Here is a 22613-nt window from a genome sequence, read left to right as displayed (position 1 = left end):
ACTGCTTCATCTCAAACAAGGAAAGCGGATCTTTTCACAAAAATCTGTATCGTACCTCAAGACTTCCATCTAGAGAACTGGACAGATTATGTTGTCTGATTTGGTGTATCAACTGATGCAATGTTCATGTTTAAGGACTCTTCATGACATGCTGATCCCAATCAGGTACTTCCAGACTGGAAATGCTACAGAGTTACTCATGTCCCAAAATGTGCAAAACAGCTTCAGGCCTATCTCTATTTATTCACCTTTACTAAAGCTTTTAGACAAAATTCTCTTAACCACTTTCTAGGTAGATTTTCCTAGAAAGTGGTTAAGAGTGGTCAATTCATTGTGTAGGGCTCAACGACTGATTGACAACTTCCTGGATTATATTGAACATTTTGGTTTGCATATTAAATCCCTCAAAGACCAAGAGTCTAATATTTGCTTCTTTGACAGTATCCTCTTTCCTACAAGTTAGATTCCAATCTAAATTAATCCCCTCCCCCATAAACCAGATTAAATTTTTAGTACATGCGGATTCCAACCTTCTCTACTCAGTCCATGTATTTTGATATTATATCTTAATGGCAAAATATTTCCATACTTCTCACTTATAATATTTTCCTACTTCCTCTATGCATCACTAATCTCTTCTTTCATCATCTTTAAATCTGCCCTTTAGCTTATCATTTCGGCCGAATATTTTCTCATCATATTTTCTGTAGTTAAATGCCAAACTTGGGTATCCTATTGTGTCAACTTGACATCAACTATACCAATAAATTGAAATAGTGCCTGTTACTGTTTGTTGACAATACAAAGTGATTCAGCATTTTGTAACTGACCACTGCTCAAAGTGGTCAGAGTTACAAAATGCTGAATCCTTAACATCTGCTGATCTCCTTAACATCTGGCACTTTCTTCAGAGGCAGATATTCCACCCAAGGCAGCCAAAGCCACTCTGTCTCTTCATTCTAAACTCTCCAGTATAAACAGATTTGATTCTTCATTCATCAACAACACTGTCAGGTTAGCCACCTGCTTCAATCTTGACCCTGAAGTCTGGATTCATAACAATGTGTGCATAAAAAGTATTTTAGATTCACTCATATCAAACTTTTAACTTTTGCAGACTTGCTATCTTCAGTTTCATTGAGCTTGTTACATTTTTATTTTATTTTATTTCTTTGTTAATGCCACATTTGCCTATTTCATACGTTATTATTATCACTTAATTTTTATGTAAATCCCTTCTAGCTTGGCTTTTCTGGGGTATTGTCGTTGTTTTATTGGATGAATAAATTATTTTACGGCAACTCGTGGGGTTTTGTCAATGATATACAGAAATGTAGCTAGCAGGGGTAAGGAGGTGATTATCCCTTTGCATAAGGCCATGCGGGGCTGATCAAGGCACAATCAAGTGTCGAGTGGTTCCACCAAACAGGGTGCCAAAATTTAGGGGCCTCAAAATGCCCTGAAAATTCACTGATTTGCTATAAATTTCAAGTCAGGGAGGGTGCACCAAAAAATCTCACACAGGGCACTGATACGCCTAGGGCCACTTCTGAGGTCATGTTTAGGCCGAATCTTGAGTATAGTATACAGGTCTGGAGGCCCACTTTAAGAAGGTTGTAGATCTGCTGGAATGGGTGTAGAGAAGGCAGCAAGATTGATGAAAGGAACAAAAGACTGCTCCTACTTAGAAAGGCTTCAGTTCTGCAAATTTGGAGCGTTTCAAGACCATGCACCTGTGGGGAGATCTGATTGGAGTGTTTTAAAGCCTTGAATGGATTGAGTAAGCTGAATGTTAATGGTTAATGAATGTCTTCCACTTGCTGAGATTACACATATGAGAAATTACTACCACTACTATATATTGAAAGTTATATGTAAATCGTAGCATGGATTTGTTAAGATAGTGGGGAGGAGAGTATAGTCTTACCAATCTGATTATTTGCTATGAAGTATTCTTCAATATTCTTTATTATTTGGAACTTTTTATAATTCTGTTCTACAGGAACAGTGGCACCTCCGTAGCCAGGTGGGCAGGAGCAGCAGTGCGTAGCACACGCTTCTTGATTAGACCGGGGTTCGAGGCCGTGACCACCAAATACGGAAGATGTGGAAGGGTCAGGGAATGACCACCACATACCCCTGGAGCAATATGGCCTTAGTTGTTAATGCTCCTAAAAACCAACCAAACAAACAAACAACAGGAACAGTATAAATTGAATGTTCTATCAGACATAATATAAGCATATGACAAATACAGTGTCAAAAGGACATATAACAGCTAAATATGTGACAGCAAAATTATTTTGCTGTCATATATTTAGATTTCAATAAAGCTTTTGATACTGTTCCACGTGATTGACATTGCAACAGTGACGCTTTTTTGCGAGCAAGTGATTGCTGTGGATAAAGGGATGGTTCGGTGACAAGAAACAGAGAGTGGTTATTAATTGCCACTGATCTTCATGAACTAGTATTATGAGTAGGATTCCTCAAATCCTAGTGTTGGGTTCCTCTTTTTGTTCTTAATATTATCCATTAATGATATTGATGTGGGCATATTGAGTTTAATGTCTGGGTTCGCAGATAACACGAAGGTGAGGTGGTTAATGACAGCATTAGCATTAATTAACATTAATTGATGTTTACACAGCATCAGCCAAAATAGATGGGGGGGAACCTTTCCATTTCACCCATCCAGTGACTCCAAATGTTTGTCTAGTTCAGCCTTAAATTTATTTAAGCTATCAACTTCCACAACAACGGATGGAAGTCTGTTCCTGCAATCAACTACCTGCTGGAAAAAAGCAAACTTCTGCACATCTATTCTACAACTGTCTTTCCTCAATTTGAATTTATGCCCCCTGTCAGGTTCTTCATCTGAGCAAGCAGAAGTATCCCATCAGCATTGAGCCAGCCCAAACCATTCAAGGCCTTATACACCTCAATCAGATCAACTTGCAGGTACTTAGTATCCAGATGCTGCAGTTTGCAGAACTTAAGCCTCTCTTGGTAAGAGCACCCTTTGTTCCTCCCACCAACCTTGTTGCCCTTCTTTGTACTTGTTCTAGCAAATCTACATCCTTCCTAAAATGAGGCCTCCAGACCTGTACACACTCTAGGTGTGGCCTGACCATCGGGATAATCACCTCTCTATCCCTGCTAGCAAAATTCCTATATATCATTGACAAAACTCCATGACCTGCTCAGAGAACTTCATATCTGACTGCACAATTACCCCCAGGTGGTTTTCATTTTCCACCTCCCTGTGTGTAGTACCACACAGTTGGTACGTTTGTCTTGGGTTGCTGCTACACATATGCAGTACTTTGCATTTGTCAATGTTAAACTTCAGTTGCCACTTCTCAGCCCATCTGCCTAACTTTTCTAGATCCCGTTGCAGTAGCATACTGTCTTTAGTGTCATTAACAACCCTGCAAACTTGGACATTAAGCCTTGATACACCTTCATTGATATCATTGATAAATACACAAAACAACAATGGGCCCAGCACCGAACCCTGGGGACTCTGCTAATAACATTAGTCCATGAAGAGCAGTGTCCATTTATTACAACTCTCTGCTGTCTCCCACTCAACCATCCATTTATCCATTGCAGTAATTTGCCCTTAATGCCCTACCACTCCAATTTGTACAGCACTGTTCCATGTGCAACACTATTAAAAGCTTTCCTGAAATCCAAGTATATGATATCAAAATTATTTATTGCATCCAGTTCCTTTGTTACCACATCGTAGTATCCAATCAAATTGATCAGACAAGACTTCCCCTTAACAAACCCATGCTATGTCTGAACTATTGCTGTTGTCTTGTCTAGGTGATCCTGTATCACCTCTTTAACCAGTGACTCCATTGTTTTCCCTGGAACAGAAGTTAAACTAACAGGTCTATAATTATTTGTGTCTCCTTTGAACCCCCTTTGTGAATTGTGGATACATTTGCACATCTCCAGTCCATGGGGACCTCATCTGACTCTAAGGATGCTCTCATAATTATGGCTAAGGGTTTGCTTACTTCCCTTGCTGCCTCCTTCATTATAACTGGATAGATTCTATCCGCCCCAGGTGCCTTTTTTAGGTTTAACTTCAACAATTTCTCCTCCACTTTGCTCTCAGTTATCACAAAATCACTTTGCTCCCTGTTAGAGTTTGATAAACCTTTGGCATTCCCCTCCTTGAATAACTCCTCATGTGTGAATGTAGATGCAAAATACTCATTCAATTTATCAGCTACTTGAGCAGGATCATCAATGGTCAAACCATCTATGTTAAGTGGGCCAATCTGATTCATTCCCTTCCTTTTAGAGTTTACATAAGTGAAGAACTCTTTGCTGTTTTTTTGACAAAGATTTCTTGTAATCTACCTTCGCCTGCCTAACCTCCTTTGTGACTTGATTACAGACTAGCTTATATCTGCCATAGGTTTCTGTGTCGCCTGATAATTTATATGCATCCCACTCATTTTTCTTCTCTGCCACTAGCCTCATTTGACCTCAATTTAGTCTAAAACCTTGAACAGTATTTCTTAGTTGGTATGAAAATTGTAATGCCAAAGATCAAGTCCCTGAAGGCTTCCCATTTAGAATTCACCGTTGGTAGCATCATCAGTTGATCCCACTGTATAGAATTTAAAAACTGTCTTAGACCAGGTTTTTTTTTTTTTTTTTTTTTTGGCTGATGCTGCATAAGCTCATACACTGCTTTCTTGCATCACATGCCACTTCTACTACCACTGTAGTCACCTTTACGAAAACAAAAACTCGTCCCTTTATTCTTGATGGTAGTTACATCTTTAAGTGAATCCCACATGATTACACTATGATCACTGTCACCCAGTGATTCCTTTATCGGCAAATTCTTAATGCATGAATAATCACTGCTAATAATCAGATCAAGAGTATTGCTCTCTCTGGTTGCCCCTCAAACATGTTGTGTAGAAAAGAATCCTCCAATAAATCCACAAAAATCTTGCTAGTGTGTGAGTGATCAATCCACAAGTTTCAGTCAATATCTGGAAAGTTAAAATCTCCTATTACAAGACATTCTGATATACTGTTCCACTCTATTTCTCTGCACAATTGTTCATTGTGCTCATCAGAGTCATTAGGCCTATAACACACTCCTGCTCTCATTTTCCCTTTCCCAGTGTATGTCCCACCAAACTGACTCAACATTGCACTGTTCACCCATGTCAACTGGATGCACTTCCTTAGATTTTATTTGTTTCTTAACTAATACCCTCCTCCCTTCCTACCCTGTCTATCCTTTCTGTAAACATTGTACTCCCCTAATTCCAATTCTGCACTGCTTATATCTATGTGACACCATGTCTCTGATATCTCAACAATATCTGCCTTTGATGTCTTGATCAGCACTTATTTCATAAAATTTATATACTATACTTCTAGCATTAGTGTACATGCAAGTATACATACACCTGTTCTTACTCTTAGTCAGTGCTTTTTTTTTTTATAAAAAAAAAATAGGTGCCAGTACTGATTCTTTGCTATCAGGAAAAATTGAAAATTAAAAGGATATGAAAAGTACTCTAAAATTTTTTTATTCTGATATTGTTACTTTAGTAGTAATGTTTTTAGAATAAGAACAACAAGTTAAGTATATTAACACAGTTTATTAAGCATAAATTTATTATTCAAGTATATAAAAAAATAAGTAAAAAATAATAACATAAGTAAAAATAATTTCGTAATAAAGTTTTTGTAGAATATTCCAAATTTTCATTAAGTTCTCATCGGACACCCTATGCCGACTTCTTTTCTTCCTCTTTGTGTGTCTCTTGCTCAATGACGTTTCCGAAGCAGCCATGAATCGACATATTTTGCCTGGATCGAAGCTGGTTAGCGGTGGGCCTACAGTTTTAAAAAACAGTAGTGAAGAAACTGTTTTGTCGTCAACGAAGCGCTGGTTGGGCTGGCAATCAGATTCATTTGTGAAAATCCTCGTTCACATTTTCTCGATGAAATTGGTATCATACTCGAAGCATTCATCAAATACTTCAATTCTTCCGAAACCTTCTTATTTTCCTTCTCTCATCATTGGTATTGTCACTAGTTCTTAAATTTGATTTTTTTTTTTTTTTTTTTTTTGAACTGTCCAAAATGTCAGTGTCATTCGGATATTCAGCTACATGGCCATGTAAACAGAGATAGGAAAAATTTACAGAAAAATGTGGATAACACACTTCCGCGAAATAACAGATCACTATTTGTCGGGGTAAAAGAAAATCACTTTTCTAATTCTCAAACGGGGCGTGCTTACAGTTGATTCACAGAGGTGTCGAACGTACGGTCCGCAAGGAAAGTGAACTAAAACAGCATTTTAAATTTTGCTAATTATCAACAAAATTCTCATTAAATGTTTTGTTCAGTAAATGTACTTAATAAAATTTTTGAATATTTTCAATTTTACTTTTACATGCAACAAGATATGAAAAATGTAACACACTAAACAAATCTAACTTTGAATTTTTTTTGAATATGGCCCCTGTACGGGAAAAGGGTTGGACACCACTGCATTAGAAGGTGAGCCAGAGCCCATTGGGAATAAACCTTGATCTGCTCACTCTCGACTAGCGTGACTTCTCCATACGTGGGACAGGTGGTGGGATAGGTTTCACCAGGTACCACTAAGTTGTAGAATGGTAATCCCTTTAGCTCTCTTAATTCGCACAGTAGCACTATTTACCTAAATTGCCTGAAGGTCAGAAGTGCGTACCTAGTTAAATCTCTCCTGATCCGTTCGCTATATGAAAATTTTCTTCACTCAACGGAAACTATTTTAAATGTAACTTCCAAGATGAATTCAAAACAATTCGCTATAAAAGGACTTCGTTAAACAGAGGTCCAACCGAGTAATTTAGAATTATAAAAATGGTTATACAGTTTTATATCGTAAATATCTTAACAATAGACAGTAAAAAAATGCAAATTTAGTTAAATAATTTTAAGCTTATTTGAATAGTAGGTAAACATGTGAAAAAAATTTACAGAATATTACAAATTTCGAAGTGTGCTGCATCCAAATGTCACACGTCACTGTTAATAAAGGTGCCTGTACGCCATACCGTTGCATACTGTCCCAAAAAAAATGCTGCTGTTAAGTGCGAGAAGACAGAGGGTGGTAATCAATGGGTGCTGCTCTTCTTGAACTAATGTTATTAGTGAAGTCCCACAGGGTTCGGTGTTGGGTCCACTGGTGTTTTGTATATTTATCAATGATACTGATGAAGGTATATCAGGCTTAGTGTCGAAGTTTGCAGATGATACAAAGGTTGGCAGGGTTGTTAATGACAGTAATGGCAGTGTGCTACTGCAAGAGGATCTAGATAATTTGAGCAGATGGGCTAAGAAGTGGTAACTGAAGTTTAACCTTGACAAATGCAAAGTACTGCATATGGGTAGAAGTAACCCCAGAGAAACATACCAACTGTGTGGTACTACACTTAAGGTGGTAGAAAATGAAAAAGACCTGGGAGTAATTGTGCAGGCAGATATGAAGTTTTCTGAGCAATGCAGAGAGGTTGCAAGGGCAGGTCATGGGGTTTTGTCAATGATATATAGGAATTTTGCTAGCAGGGAAAAGGAGGTGATTATCCCTCAGTATAAGGCAATGGTCAGGCCACGCCTTGAGTACTGCGTACAGGTCTGGAGGCCTCATTTTAGGAAGGATGTAGATTTACTTGAGTGTGTACAGAGAAGGGCAACAAGATTGGTGAGGGGAGTGAAGGGATCCTCTTATCAAGAGAGGCTTAAGTTCTGCAAATTGCAGTGGCTGGAGACTAGGCACCTGCGCGGTGATCTGATTGAAGTGTATAAGGCCTTGAATGGGTTGAGCACGCTGAATTCTGATGGTATCCTTCCACTTGTTCAGATTACGAACCTAAGGGGGCAGGCATAAATTCAAATTAAGAAAGGACAGATGTAGAATAGATGTGCGGAAATTTGCCTTTAGCCAGCGGGTGGTTAATTGCTGGAACAAACTTCCATCTGTCGTTGTGGAAGTTGATAGGTTGAATAAATTTAAGGAGGAACTGGACAGGCATTTGGAGGGAATGTTTTTTTTGTTTTTTTTTTGGCTGATGTTGCATAAGCTCATACATTTGCTTTCTTGCATCACATGCCACTACTACTACCCCCCCCCCATGTGTTTACTTGGTCCATGATGACTCCCAGCAGCTCTTGAAATCCCCAGCAACTTGCTCTCTAGGCTGCTGCTCATTATAATAGAAGCAGTGCAAAAATCACTTTCGCCTCTGCCTGCGACTACTGTTAATCTTTTAGTCTGTGAATCCCACAGACTAAAAGATTAACAGTAGTTTTCCGATCCACCTAACATTGCCTTGATAGCATCAGCAAATGTTTTTGCACCCTTTCTATTTGAGTGTACTCTTTCTCAGACAGCAGAATCAAAGTTATATAAATTTATATTGGGAAAGGATGATTGCAGGATAAATGTGTTGCTTTCATCCTGAGATTAATTGATGGTTAAAAGCAATTTCCATCTGGTGTTGTGGAAGTAGGTAGTTTGAATAAATTTAAAGAATTGTATTGGTGAAATTATTAGGAAGGAATGAGCAATCAAATTTTTTCCTTGTACCATTTTGCCACTATTAATACTAATTAGCATCAAAATAAGTTGGTTGAATGATAGTTTAAAGTTTATGTTACCTATCTCATGAATGTTGATGAAATGACAGGCATTTTGCATATTGTATTGCATCATAATAATTGTAGAAGAATAAGAGAAATTTACCTCAATATGATATGTAGAACACTATCGTACGATACTCTCCAGAAATTAAAACGAATAAAAGATTAACGCAAAATGATTACATTAAAATTCAAAAAACAATCACGCCTCCATAGCCAGGTGGGCTGGAGCAGCAGTGCATAGCACACGCTTCTTGATTAGACTGGGGTTCGAGCCCATGACCACCAAATACGGAGGATGCGGAGAGGTCAGGGAATGACCACTGCATATCCCCGGAGCAATATGGCCTTAGTTGCTAATGCTCCTAAAAACCAAATAACAACATCAAAAAACAATTTAAAAAGTTTTGCCAAAATAAATTTTGAAAAACTATTTTCCTTCCTTATCATATGCATACGGAATTGTTCTGTGTATCATATTGAGGTAAATTTCTCTTATTCTTCTACAAATATTGATATCAACGTAGAACATTGAGCACCAATTATTCTGCTATGTACTGTTAAATAGCCTAATAATATATCCATCTTCCTTTCCCAAAGTACATTAAAAAATATATTTGTTTTGACTTGTCATGATCTATATATTTTGTCAATATTTTAGTTTAAACCACTTAAGCATTGTTTGTATAATTCCGTTGTACAGGAAATGTATAGACTGAACGACTGCTTGTTTCTTTTGGATGATCAAGACACAATCCAGGCTTATGAAGAGCGAGGTAAAACAAAGGTGGGTGGAGATAAGTCACAGTATGATCAAGGATTGTCTGCACTTCAGCGGTTAGACAGGGTACGGCAAATGGAAGCAATTCATGGTAAACATTTTCCTTTTGATAATCTTTTTCATTTAAATGAGATCTGATAATAAAACAACCAAATTTATAACCAAAATACACAATCAAAACTTTAATTCTGTATGTAAAAAAAAAAAAAAAAAAAACTTTTATTAATAAACTTCAGTGGGTGATCACTTTCTAAGTGGAGGTAGAATGTTTAAAATCCAGTTAAGTTAAATATTATATAGTCTTTCTAACTCATAATAGAAATCCTGCCATCTGCCAGGCCGTATTTCTATTTTTGGTATTAAGTTTTAGTACTTCATTGGATCAGATCAGCTTACAGCCACCTTGATGACACAACTGCATTAAGAATGGGCATACTGCAGTCTGTGAGTAACATACATGGATGCAGATTGTATATTGAGCCTGTATGCTGCCACAAAAAATACATGAAATAATAAAATGATATAAACTCTTATTTATTGAGAAAAACATGATAGTCTCTTTTTGTTTTATTTTATTTATATTTTTTTATTTTTTTATTATTTTTTTTTTTTTTTGTTTGGCTGATCAGATAGAGATTTTTAGTATATTCAATGAGAGATTTCTCTGTTAATGGCCAACTTTATTGTCTTTGTTAGATCAAGTTTGCTTCTTTTTTCTTTTTTTATTTTTCTTTTTTTTTTTTATATATATATGAACATGGCTGTAACTAGTGTATATAAACAGTTACAGTTAGTTTGCCATGAATATTGTAATAAAAATTACAATATTTGTTGCAAATTATGTGGAAATTTGTAATATTAAACCATCACAATATTACAAATTCCTCTTATTTAATCAACCTCTATTCTCTGTTATATTCATGATGTATCTCAGTGTTCTTCTCTCTTTAGTTGTTTCTGACAGGAGTGGGTAGTGTTTTGGCTCATTATAAATTTTAGCAACATGTTAGAGTTTGCATTCCTTACACTTATATTTATTTTAAAAATAAATCTCCATTGCTCTCTAAAATGAGGGAGGTTATCTTCCTTGAACAAATTGCACAATTGAGAAATAAACCTGTAGAACAAAATTTGCTTGATGGCTAAGTTTTTGTTGGTGTTTATTATGGCTGTGTACATTATTATTACCTTTTTAATTACATAATAGTTGTTTTTCTTACAAAATTTATCAAGTAAATTAAAAATTTAGTTTAACGTATCTGTACCTGTACTCTCCTTTATACTTTATGCACACACATATCCAATGTTTCTGCCATGCCTGAAAACTTTTTTAAAATTTTTCCAAATGATATACTTTCAAAGGTTTTTTTTTTTTTTTTAGTTTTTTGGAACATTATAAAGAGTTACAAGATATATCAGTGCAGTGGTATCCCCTCTCCCTAAATTGCCATACTAAAAACAACTGTGTTGGAAGGTGTGTTTTCATTATGCAAATCCACTAGTCTTGCTAAAGATTTTTTTTTTTTTTTTTTTTTTTCTTTAGGATTGTAGTACCACTCCAATACATAAAGGTAGAACACTTTAGCATTAGCATTAATAGAGGCATACGATGCAAGAAAACAAGCTTATGCAGCATCAGCCAAAAAAAACCCCCTCCATTTGTTCCAAATTCCTTTCCACCTCAGCCTTAAATTTGTTTAGGCTATTAGCTTCCACAACAAAAGATGGAAGCCTGTTCCACCAATCAACTACTTGCTGGCTAAAGGCAAATTTCCACACATCTATTCTACAACTATCTTTCCTAAGTTTGAAACTGTGCCCCCTCAGGTTCTTAGGCTGAGCAAGTGGAAGAATCCCATCAGCATTCAGCTTGATTGGCCATTGAAGGCCTTATACACCTCAATCAGACCACCTCGCAGGTGCTTACTTTCCAGGCATTGCAATTTGCAGAACTTAGCCTTTCTTGGTAAGAGCACCCCTTTATTCCCCTCACCAATCTTGTTGCCCTTCTTTGTACTCATTCTAGCAACTCTACATCCTTCCTAAAATGAAGCCTCCAGACCTGTACTCTAGGTGTGGCTTGACCATTGCCTTGTATAACAGGATAATCACCTCCCTGTCCCTGCTAGCAAAATTCCTATATATCATTGACAAGACTCCATGGCCTTCCCTGACAGCCCATTTGCACTTCTCAGCGAACTTCATATTTGACTGCACAATTACCCCCAGGTCTTTTTCACTTTCCACTTCCCTGAGTTCGGTTATTGCTACCCATATGTAGTACTTTGCATTTGTCAATGTTAAACTTCACTTCTCAGCCCATTTTCCCAACATATCTAGATCCTGTTGTAGTAGCATACTGTCTTTACTGTCGTTAACAATCCTGCCAATCTTTGTATCATTTGCAAACTTGGATATACCTTCATCAATAGCATTGATAAATATACAAAACAACAATGGGCCCAACACCAAACCCTGGGGAACTCCACTAATAACATTTGTCCACAAAGAGCAGTGTCCATTGATTACCACTCTCTGTCATCTCCCACTCAACCATCCCTTTATCCATTGTAGCAACTTACCCTTAATGCCATACCTCTCCAATTTGTACAGCAGTCTTTCGTGTGTAACAGTATCAAAAGCTTTCCTGAAATCCAAGTATATGATACCAAATTATTTTTGGCATTCAGTTCCTTTGTGACCACATCATAGTATGGACCCAGAGGAACCTGGCTAGCCTAGTCGGCACTTCTGAGTTGCATATTGCAAAACTCCAGTCTTGTCATCAGTGACAAATTATTCCAAGGTTCTTCTGAAATGTTTTCTGAGTTGTCCAAACTGATTTATTTTTATAATTGAGATTTTTTACACTACCTCAGCACATATCTTTCTTTCTTTCTTTTTTTTTTTTTTTTTTTTTTTTTTTAATAGCTTTGGTCTGAGTTTATCTAACAATTAATCAAAGATCTTTTCTTACCAAGTTTCTTTTCTTACTTTTTGCTTATTTAAATCAATACCGCTAGAAAGCAAATCTTGCTTTCTAGTGGTATCGATTTCCGCTCTTTCTGTTTTCTTCCTCCTTTAAATCTCTTAACCTACACAAAAACCCATACTGTGTATATCTTTATAAAATTTTAGCATTTTGTAAATGCTACAACTGCTTTTCAGTTTTGCAGAAAATTTAATGTTGATACTCTGTTCTAAGGATTCAATTATGCATTTTTTTCAATAAGAGACAAAACTCTGCTTCTTGAGTTACTTATTGTTGCCACAAAACAAACTGGATACAAACAACTTACATTGCACATTACTGTCAACCCTTGCTCTCATGTAATCCAATAAATAACCTCACAATGAAATAAGCACATAGATTTTTTTTTTTTTTTTGTGGTTTTTCTTGTCTTTCTTTCTTTCTTTTTTCCAATATTCTTTGTTCAGAAAATTTTTTGTTGATATGTTAGGTGTAATGTATTCAAACATGGCCGATGATGAGATTTAATTTTAAAAAAGAAATATTTCCCTGTGGTAAACAAAGACGACAAATGAAAGACGACAAAAGACGACGAACCGAAGACGACAAATGAAAAGCAAGAAAAACACTGACAGGGAGAAAATTTAGTATACTGAGTTATGCAAAGCCATTAGAAAGAGACTCAGAGAGGACATAAGAAGATTTAACGCAAGAAAAGTAGAACAAGCATTAAGGGAAAACAAAGGAATTAAATCAGCAGCCATGAGCAGTAATACAGAAAGACAAATGATACTGAAACTGAAGAATAGCGAGGGTGTACTTATAAACAGCAGAGAAGGCATAATTCAAATAGCAGAAGACTACTATAGAGAATTATACAAGGAGCAGGGGAATGATGCCAGCAGTGGGGAAGATGGATTGCAAAGTAGCAACACATACGACATACCCAATATTCTTCCTGATGAGGTAGAACATGCATTGAAGAAAATGAAGAATCAGAAAGCCCCGGGGGAAGATGAAGTTACTGTAGAGTTGTTAAAATTGGGAGGAAGAGACATAACACAAAAACTGGCAAGGCTCTTCACAAAGTGCATTAGAAAAGGTGTGACACCTAAGCAGTGGAATAATGCAATCATAGTTTTGCTGCATAAGAAAGGAGATAAATCAGAAATTGGAAATTATAGACCAATTAGCTTGCTATCCCACATCTACAAGTTGTTCACAAGGGTCATTACTAACAGATTAGACAGAATACTTGATGAGAATCAACCGAAAGAGCAAGCTGGCTTTAGGACAGGATTCTCAACTATGGATCACCTTCATGTAATATCACAGCTAATGGAGAAAGCAAATGAATATAAAACACCATTATGCCTGGCATTTGTGGATTATGAAAAGGCATTTGACTCCATACAGCATAAGGCAATGTTTCGGGCACTGGAAAGACAAGGCATTGATACCCCATATATTATGATTTTGAAGAAAATATATGAGAGTGCTACCTCCTTTATTAGACTAGATAAAGACAGTAGGAAATTTAAAATTGAGAAAGGAGTTCGACAAGGAGACACAATATCTCCGAAGCTGTTTACTGCTGCCCTTGAGGAAGCTTTCAGAAGATTAGACTGGTCGCAGAAAGGAGTCAATGTGAACGGAGAGTACCTAAACCATTTACGATTTGCAGATGACATTGTGGTCATTAGCCACGATCCCAACGAATTAGAGGAAAATCTTAATCAGTTATGCACAGCTAGTAAGGATTTTGGACTAAAGATGAATATGGCTAAAACAAAAGTAATGATGAACAAGTATGCCACAGAAAGGGAAATAAAGATTGAAGGAGCAGTAATTGAAAATGTGGAGTCATATACTTATCTGGGACAAGTTATTAGTTGTAATAATGATAAATGGCTGGAAGTCAAGAGAAGAATAAATTTTGGATGGATAGCATTCAGGAAATATAGTCACATACTGAAGAGCAATATCCCAGTTTGTCTGAAACGTAAAATAATGAACCAATGTATACTCCCCACCATGACTTATGGAAGTGAAACTTGGGCACTCACCAAAAGAATGGAAGAGAAGCTGAGAACTACACAGCGAAGAATGGAACGAATCATATTGGGAATCAGACTGTTAGATAAGAAGAGAAACACATGGATTAGGCAACAAACTCAAGTAAAGGACATTCTTATCAAAACTAAAGAACTAAAATGGGCCTGGGCAGGACACATAGCTCGAAGACATGATGACAGATGGACTAAGAAAATAACAGAATGGTATCCAAGAGGAGCTAGAAGAAAACCTGGAAGACAAAGGCGGAGATGGATAGATGAAATTCATGAGTTTGTGGGTAGTAAATGGATGGCCAGTGCTCAAAACAGAAGGAACTGGAAAGTGGCTGGAGAGGCCTTCATCCTGCAGTGGATTGAAAATGGCTGATGATGATGATGGTAAACAAAGGTTTTGCCAAATTTTTTTTTTTTTAAAAAGATTGTACAAAAAAAAAAAAAAAAATGAATGGAAGTATCTTTTTAATGAAGTAGTAATATTACAATTTTAAAGAGGAGCATTCATCTTCTGTCTCCAGTTGTAATTTACATAATCTGAAACACACGCACATTGAGGTTATCCAAGAATTAGATTGTGTAATCATTTTTAATGTCTTTAAGCTTACTGCATTTTGTTTATATTTACTTATTTTGTGTAGACCCCCTAAAGATAATCTAGAGGATTTGGTTCAAACATAGAGAGCCCTTCTGCTTCCCCAAATATAAAATTAGTTAAAGACGTCAAGTAGTATCATTAAATGGTATGATATAGGTAATATATAAATAATAAAATGTTGTAGATAAGTAAAAGAAAATAAAACAAAAATGAATACATACACAGTCATTATCATGGCTCCCATTTGTTATTCAGAGTACTTCTTAATCATATAAACAACTTCAATAGTTGTTTAAAATTCTTTTAGAGACCATTCACACATTACATAACATGAATTTTTAGCTAATCCCCCCCCCCCATAAAATTTTAACTTATATTTGTAACTTAAAACTTATAAGATGCACAGGCATACAAGATGTGCCCTAGTTTTGGCCACATATTTTGTAAAAAAAAAATAAAAAAATAAATATTTCTCCAAAATAATAAAAATAATAATTTGGAGAAAATAATAATAATAAAATGAAATATGGTAATATATTTTTCTCAAAATAATGGTATATGCTTGGGTAAATGTTCAGCCAATAATGAATGTTTGTTTCTGAAAAAAGCTGACAGAAGTAACGTAACAGAAATTCTTACTTACCCTAAGACAAATACGGGCGTCACTTTCTCTTCGTAAAAGACGGCTGGAATTGAAAAATCCTGATCCAGTCTAATTAGCCCGCCATACCATAAAAGTGCGAGATCATAGAGAAATACCATCAAAGCGCGAGATCATATTATAGAGGAAGCAAACATGTGGGAAAATGAAACAAGTTTTTACTTACGTCTCATTGTGAGATTCATATCACGCAGATTTCAACAAATTTTCCACGAAAAAAAGATTACTGGTATATATTGTTGCCATAGATTGTAACCACTGATAATTGTTAAAAATATATTTCAACAGATAAATCTTAAGTAAAATTGGTGTGAATTTCAAAGGGAAGTTTTCAGAACTCAGTTTACCGGCACTGCGTCATCGAAAATGCATTGCCAGTAGTCTTTAGGCCTAATCTGACATTGACCATATAAGACGCAGGGTGATTTTCCCAGTATTTCTTCGCGGAAAAAACCGCATCTTATAAGCTGGAAAATACGGTACATAACATTGCACTCTCTCTCATAATGCATCATGACATTTTACCTGATACTTCATATCCTACCCCCCCCCTCCCAATTCTGAGAATTAAACAAATAAACAGCAATTTCTTCTTGATCCCACAAGTGATATTATTAATTCTCTATAGTTTAATGTAGGAGCAAATTGGATATCACTAGGCCTAAATAGTATCATAAAATTTTATCAAATTCTCTAGAGAAATAATGAATTTAAGATAAAATATATTTTTTTCTTCTGAAAATTTAAACAGTTACAACCTATTGCCAGTTCATTCAAGAACCAGTAATATATGAGTTAGTGTTTTCTTCACCCCGGCATAGGACCTTGTTACATTCTCCTCCGCCATGTATTTAATAATCATTCTAGCATGATCGGAATTAGCTTATTGTTATATAAAATATCAGAGATACTGATATGGAATAAACGAATCGGTATTATTACAGAACAGTTTAAGGCTCTCAAATAAAATTTACAAGCCATAACATTTAAGTTCCATTACTCAGTCTTAAAGAAAATGAGATGTTAGAATGAAAAAAAGCTTTTACTATTTTTCAAAGTAATTGCTTTGTGCAGTTACACACTTATGAGGTTATGCATAGAGCTGTTGAAACATTTTTTGAACTGACTATCACCAATTTGTGTGTCATGTTTATTGTAATATCCTGTATATCATCAGATTTTTGTTCTTTCATTGTGGATTTTATTTTTGGGAACAAGTAATAGTGTGGGAAGAATAAATAGGGAAGTGAGGATCAGTTTAACTCCACAATTCCATGCTTTGCTAGAAACTCCCTCATAATTAGTGCAGAATACAACCTGGTCATTTAACAGAAACCAGCTCCCTGTTTATTCATAAGCCTTTTTCTTTTTGTAACAAAACCAAATGATCGAATGCTTATGCATGATATTCTTTAATCACTGTCTTACCTGGAGGAATAATGTCCTTGTGAATGATTCCCTTACTAGCAAAGAACTTGATCTTTGGTTTTTTAAAATTAAATTTTTGTCGTCTTAGAGAGTGGTTGATCACTATTCCATGTTTTGTCTTTTGTTTGTGAATCATATTCGCAAACCTCACAACTTATCACCTGTTACAATAAAATTGAGCAAGGAGTGATCATCATCAACAGCTTGAGTGAGTTCTATGCATGGTTTTGGTCTATCTGAGCTTTTTGTTTGTCAGTCAAACAGTGTAGAACAAACCAAGTGAGCAAAGGTAAAGAAAGCCAACACAAGGATCACGGCAACAAACTACGGGAAACTTACCAGACAAACTGGTTTGCCTCTACCACATTCTCGGTAAACAGACGTTGCATGTTATCGGTAGCAGCAGTAGAAGTTGAGAAGGATATATTAATTGACGCATAAGTATGATAGACGATAACATCACAGCATTAAGTGATTGATTGACGTTATGATACGTGTGTGTATATATATAAAGAATCTTTCTTTCTTTTTGTATTATTTCCTAACCTAACCTTTAAAGTTAAGTAAGGAAACCTTTTTCCTATTAGTTCCTAACCTAACATTTAAGGTCAGGTTTTGAAATGTAATGAAAAATAAAGAAACCGTTTCTTTTTTTTCTAACCTATCCTTTAAGGATAGGTGAGAAAACAGTAATATGGTTTTTTAATAGTGAAAACACTCATGAACTCCAATAATCTTTTAATGAGAAAAAACTAATTACATCATCTGTCACACCTACGTGTCAATCAATACATTGTTCTCGACTTCTATTGCCACTACTGATAACATGCACTGTCTGTTTACTGAGAATGCAGGGAGAAACCGATAGTGGCAAACCAGTTTTTCCGGTAAGTTTCCTGAATTTTGCCATAGTTCTTGTGTTGGCTTTTCTTTACCTTAGCCACCTAGTGCATATCTAACTTTTTCGAGCATTTCTGGAGTTCAAAGTGTTGTTGGACATCCACATCATTCGTTATTTTTCAACCCCTTGCAGCCATCAGAAAGTCTTACAAAACAGTGAAAAACATGGTTTAACAATTTGTTAGTTTTGGTTGCACTTTTTCCTAATTTGAAGCAAAATTTAATTTTCGCTCTTTGCGGTCCAATTACAGCATTTATTGGATTGCGAAAGGAAAGAATTGTGACTGCTTCTCTCTACAAAATTGACTTTGTAGAGAGAAGCAGTCACAAAAATCAGATGTCACAGCAAATTGCATAATGCTTACAGTGAACCCAGTCCTGGCACTTAAACCACTTGCAATTGAAAATATATTACATGAACTTCATGTGAACCATTGTACACTGCCCTTCCAAAAAGGAAGCCTCATTTTTTGCAGGATCTAGATCTCTTGGAATGTGGCATAAGAGAACACAAATATAAAATGAGAAAGGGTGGTTGCAGGATAGAAGTGTGAAAATTTGCTTTCAGCCATGGATTAATTGATTTTTGGAATATATGTTATGGAAGTGAGTAGTTTGAATAAATTTAAGAAAGGATTAGACAAATTAGTAGAACAGATTTTTTTTTTTTTTTTTTGCTGCAGCTGTATAAGCTTACATCATTTGCCACTACTAATATTAAAAGTATCTAGTTTCATATTGACATTACTGCCTCTCACTTCACTAGCACATCTGTCCCCTTTGACTGCTATGGCATGCTCCATCCTCCTGCTTTGGCTTTGCACCAATGAACAATGCTTTTGTAGTGTAGCTCTCCATTCCGCCTGAAAAACAGTGATCAAGTTGAAATATTGATGTGGGATGTGTTGATCTGGCCATGACCTGATGTTCCAGTTCATCTCATAGGGTTCAAATCAAGACTGCACCAACCATTCCAACTTTTGTACATTCACATCCAGGAACCATTGTCAGACAACACCAGTAGTATGTCATGGGACATTATCCTGTGAAACGAACATATGTCTGCACCAGTGAACTGTCACATTGTAGGAGCATGAAACTATCCAAAATTTTAAGATAGGCATTGGCATTCATCACTTCCTGCATAACCGCCAAAAGTGCTAGGCCATACCACAAGAAATAGCACACACCATAATCCCACCTCATCCAAACATCTTCGTTGTTGCAATGTACTCCAACAGCAGATGTCTACAGGCATCCTCCACACTCATATCTTTCCATCTGACCAAAATAGGATGTAAAAAACTTGTCTCACTGAATAGACCATATTTCCATTGCTTTGTGGTCCAATTACAGCATTTGTTGCACCAAGTGAAGCAGAACTGCTGATTGTAGTTAGTGATATTTTGTTATGCACCACTGTTCTCATGAAACAGACTGTAGAGTTCCTGTATATGTAGTATGTTACTACAGATCTCAAAGCCTTTGGAAGCCTTAATCTCCTAGCTAATGGCACCTCCGTAGCCAGGTGGGAAGGAGCAGCAGTGCGTAGCACACGCTTCTTGATTAGACCGGGGTTCGAGCCCGTCACCACCAAATATGGAGGATGCTGAAAGGTCAGGGAATGACCACCGCATATTCCCGGAGCAATATGGCCTTAGTTGCTAATGCTCCTAAAAAACAAATAACAAACTCCTAGCTAATGTTTTGCACGAATATATATGCTACTCTTCCTCTTGTTACAAGCTTCTGTGGTCTTCCTGTGCATTGTTGGATGGTGTTACCACCACACTTCTATTTCATAGCATCTCCACCAGTCAACTTTGAATGTTGTAGGCAGTTGTATAAATCAACAAGCCACTATTTAAATGACCAACATTGACACTCTTTCAAAATTAGTCACTTCAGCTCTACATGCATAACTAGAACAACCAACTTGTGTGACTCACACAACTATCTTATATGTTGGTCTAGAACACTTGTTTATCTGGGAAGGTCCATATAGATATTTGAAGTGGTATATAGATATTTTTTGGAGAGTAGTATATGTATTACACTGGAGATAGATAAAGAAAACACAAGACAATGTAGAGAATGATGGGAGAAACTAAGAGTAGTAACAGGTGCATATATACTTGCATGTACACCAATTCTAGAAGTATAGTTAATAAATTTGATGAGTTTGGAGTGCTGGTAAGGCCATCAAAAGTGGATATTGTTGGGATATCAGAGATGTGGTGTCACACAGATATAAGCAGTGCAGAATTGTAATTTTGGAAGTATAATGTGTACAGAAAAGATAGACAGGGCAGGAAGGGAGGAGGGGTTATGCTGCTAGTTAAGAAACATATTAAATGTAAGGAAGTGCATCCAATTGACATTGGTGGGCAATGCAATGTTGAGTCAGTGTGGTGTGACATAAGCACTGAGAAAGAGAAAATGAGAGTAAGGTCTAATGACTCTGATGAGTATAATGAGCAGCTGTGCAGAGAAATAGAGAGGGCCAGTAAATTACAATGTCTTATAATGGGGGATTTTAACTTTCCAGATATTGACTGGAACTTGTGGGTTTGGTCACTCGCACACTAGCAAGACTTTTGTGGATTTATTGGATGACTGTTTTTTATAGCAACATCTTCGAGAGGCAACCAGAGGGAGTAATATTCTTGATCTGATTATCAGCAGTGATTATTCATGCATTAAGAATCTGCAGATAAAAGAACCACTGGGTGACAGTGATCAAAGTGTACTGATGTAGTTGATTGCTGGAAGAGACTTCCATCTCTTGTTGTGGAAGTTGACAGCTTGAATAAATCTAAGGCTAAGTTAGACAGACATTTGGAGTGAATGGATGGGTGAAATGGGAGGGGTTTTTTTTTTTTTTTTTTTTTTTTTTGTTGATGCTGCATAAGTGTGCTTTCTTGCATCGTATGCCTCAGCTAATGCTAACTGAAACGTGCTGTGTCAGCATTTTTCAGTTCTGAAAAATGCCAAGAGGCACCTTCTACAGCCTGAGAAGAATGGTAGCTTCTGAAATGTCAGGTTAATAAATATCTCTCCTCCTTTCCCCCATCCAGATCATTTCATGTAACAACTTTAATTCCTTATTTTAAAAATTTTCCTGTTATTCCTTGTATAGTTGTATATTGCAATTCTGTTATTTTGTAAAACTTTTAAGTATCATATAAAAATGACATGAAAACGCTTACTACATGAAATTATTTCATGTGGCAGTGGTTTTTATCCTTCACATCTACAATACTATCTTAACTGTCAAAAAATGTAAATAAAAATAAAAATGTAACAACTTTCTTGAGCATCATTACTTTTGAACAGTATTTTGCATTATAGCTCTGTTACAATATTTTGCTTTATTGCTTTACGTAATTATTGTATGAAAGAATTGCAATGAATTGGTTTTGAAAAACAAAAATATCGTATTTCCTTTCTTCAATATATATTGTATCTAATAACAAAATCAAGGAAATTTATCTATCAGAAGCTACAGTAGAAATGTGGGGTTGGGGGGGAGGAACTGGCATAAAACTGATAACACACAGTGCTCGTTTGATTTAAAAAAAAAAAAAAAAAAAACACTTTGCTTTACTGTAATTGTTTTAGGGAACAATATTTTGCATTTTTACTTTCTAACAGTATGAAAATCAGAAATGGATATGCCACTTTTTATAACCAAGTTAAATACGTAATATTCTAGTAGTCACCAATCAAGTGGAGAAGGGGATTGGAAATTTTATTTAAATTTTAAGGAAATATATAAAGTTCACCACTGTATATGAATGAAGTGGTTGGAGAAACAAGGATAACTATAAAATGGCAGTGAGAAGGTAAGTTTCCTTTCAGAAGTAAATTTATCCTAAATAAATTATGTAGCTGACAGAGAATTTTCAGAATTTTCCCCTTTACTGGCCCTTACAAACTGAAATGAATTTTGAAAAGAAGTAACTTAATGGAGTGGAAATTGAGATTGCAAATTATATAAAGTAAGGATATCAAAAATATACTTGAGAAAATGTAGGATAAAATTTGGCTTCTAATGCCCCATCTTTTAGGGGAAAGCTAGAAGGCGCTCCAGTGAGCAATGGAAGAACATAGTGATTTGATAACCCAAAGAAAACCTCCTTCCTTTTACAGTAAAGTTGTAGAAATTAAATAAAAATGTGTGAATAGAAAAATAAGTTATATTATGTTGATAAATTTATATTTTAGTTGTTACTGTCTTTTATATTTGAGGTTTGAAATGAAATTATTAGATGTTCTATCCACAGCAGTACCTCTACTGGGGATAGGGTTTTTAAATAGAAATTCCAAATATGACCTTAGTTTTTGTATAGCATCAAAGGTTTGCCCAGAAATGAAAGAAAAGGACATGTGCAATAATGCTAAATAAGATTCATTAATGATATTTAACTTCTGTACAGAACAGAGTATTAATCTTTGCTACAAGTAAACAACAACAAGCTAAAAATTCACAAAATAAAGTGTAGAAACCCTCCTCAAAT

The 22613-nt window shown here is 35.9% G+C and overlaps 1 protein-coding gene across 2 annotated transcripts in view; it reads left to right on the top strand.

Moving 5' to 3' along the window:
• Positions 1-22613, top strand: part of LOC150085900 (putative E3 ubiquitin-protein ligase UBR7) — a 234275-nt gene that overhangs the window by 191131 nt on the left and 20531 nt on the right. For both annotated transcript variants that reach the window (XM_090373565.1, XM_090373564.1), the window contains one exon: positions 9389-9557. In XM_090373565.1, coding sequence (XP_090229691.1) covers positions 9389-9557 — 169 coding nt within the window. The remainder of the gene's footprint in view (positions 1-9388; positions 9558-22613) is intronic.

Source organism: Mastigoproctus giganteus, chromosome 5 (assembly GCF_048544385.1).
Source record: "Mastigoproctus giganteus isolate SK-2022 chromosome 5, ASM4854438v1, whole genome shotgun sequence".
Classification (NCBI taxonomy): domain Eukaryota; kingdom Metazoa; phylum Arthropoda; class Arachnida; order Uropygi; family Thelyphonidae; genus Mastigoproctus; species Mastigoproctus giganteus.
The sequence above is the reverse complement of the archived record's forward strand: the minus strand, read 5'-3'. Positions and strand labels throughout refer to the sequence as shown.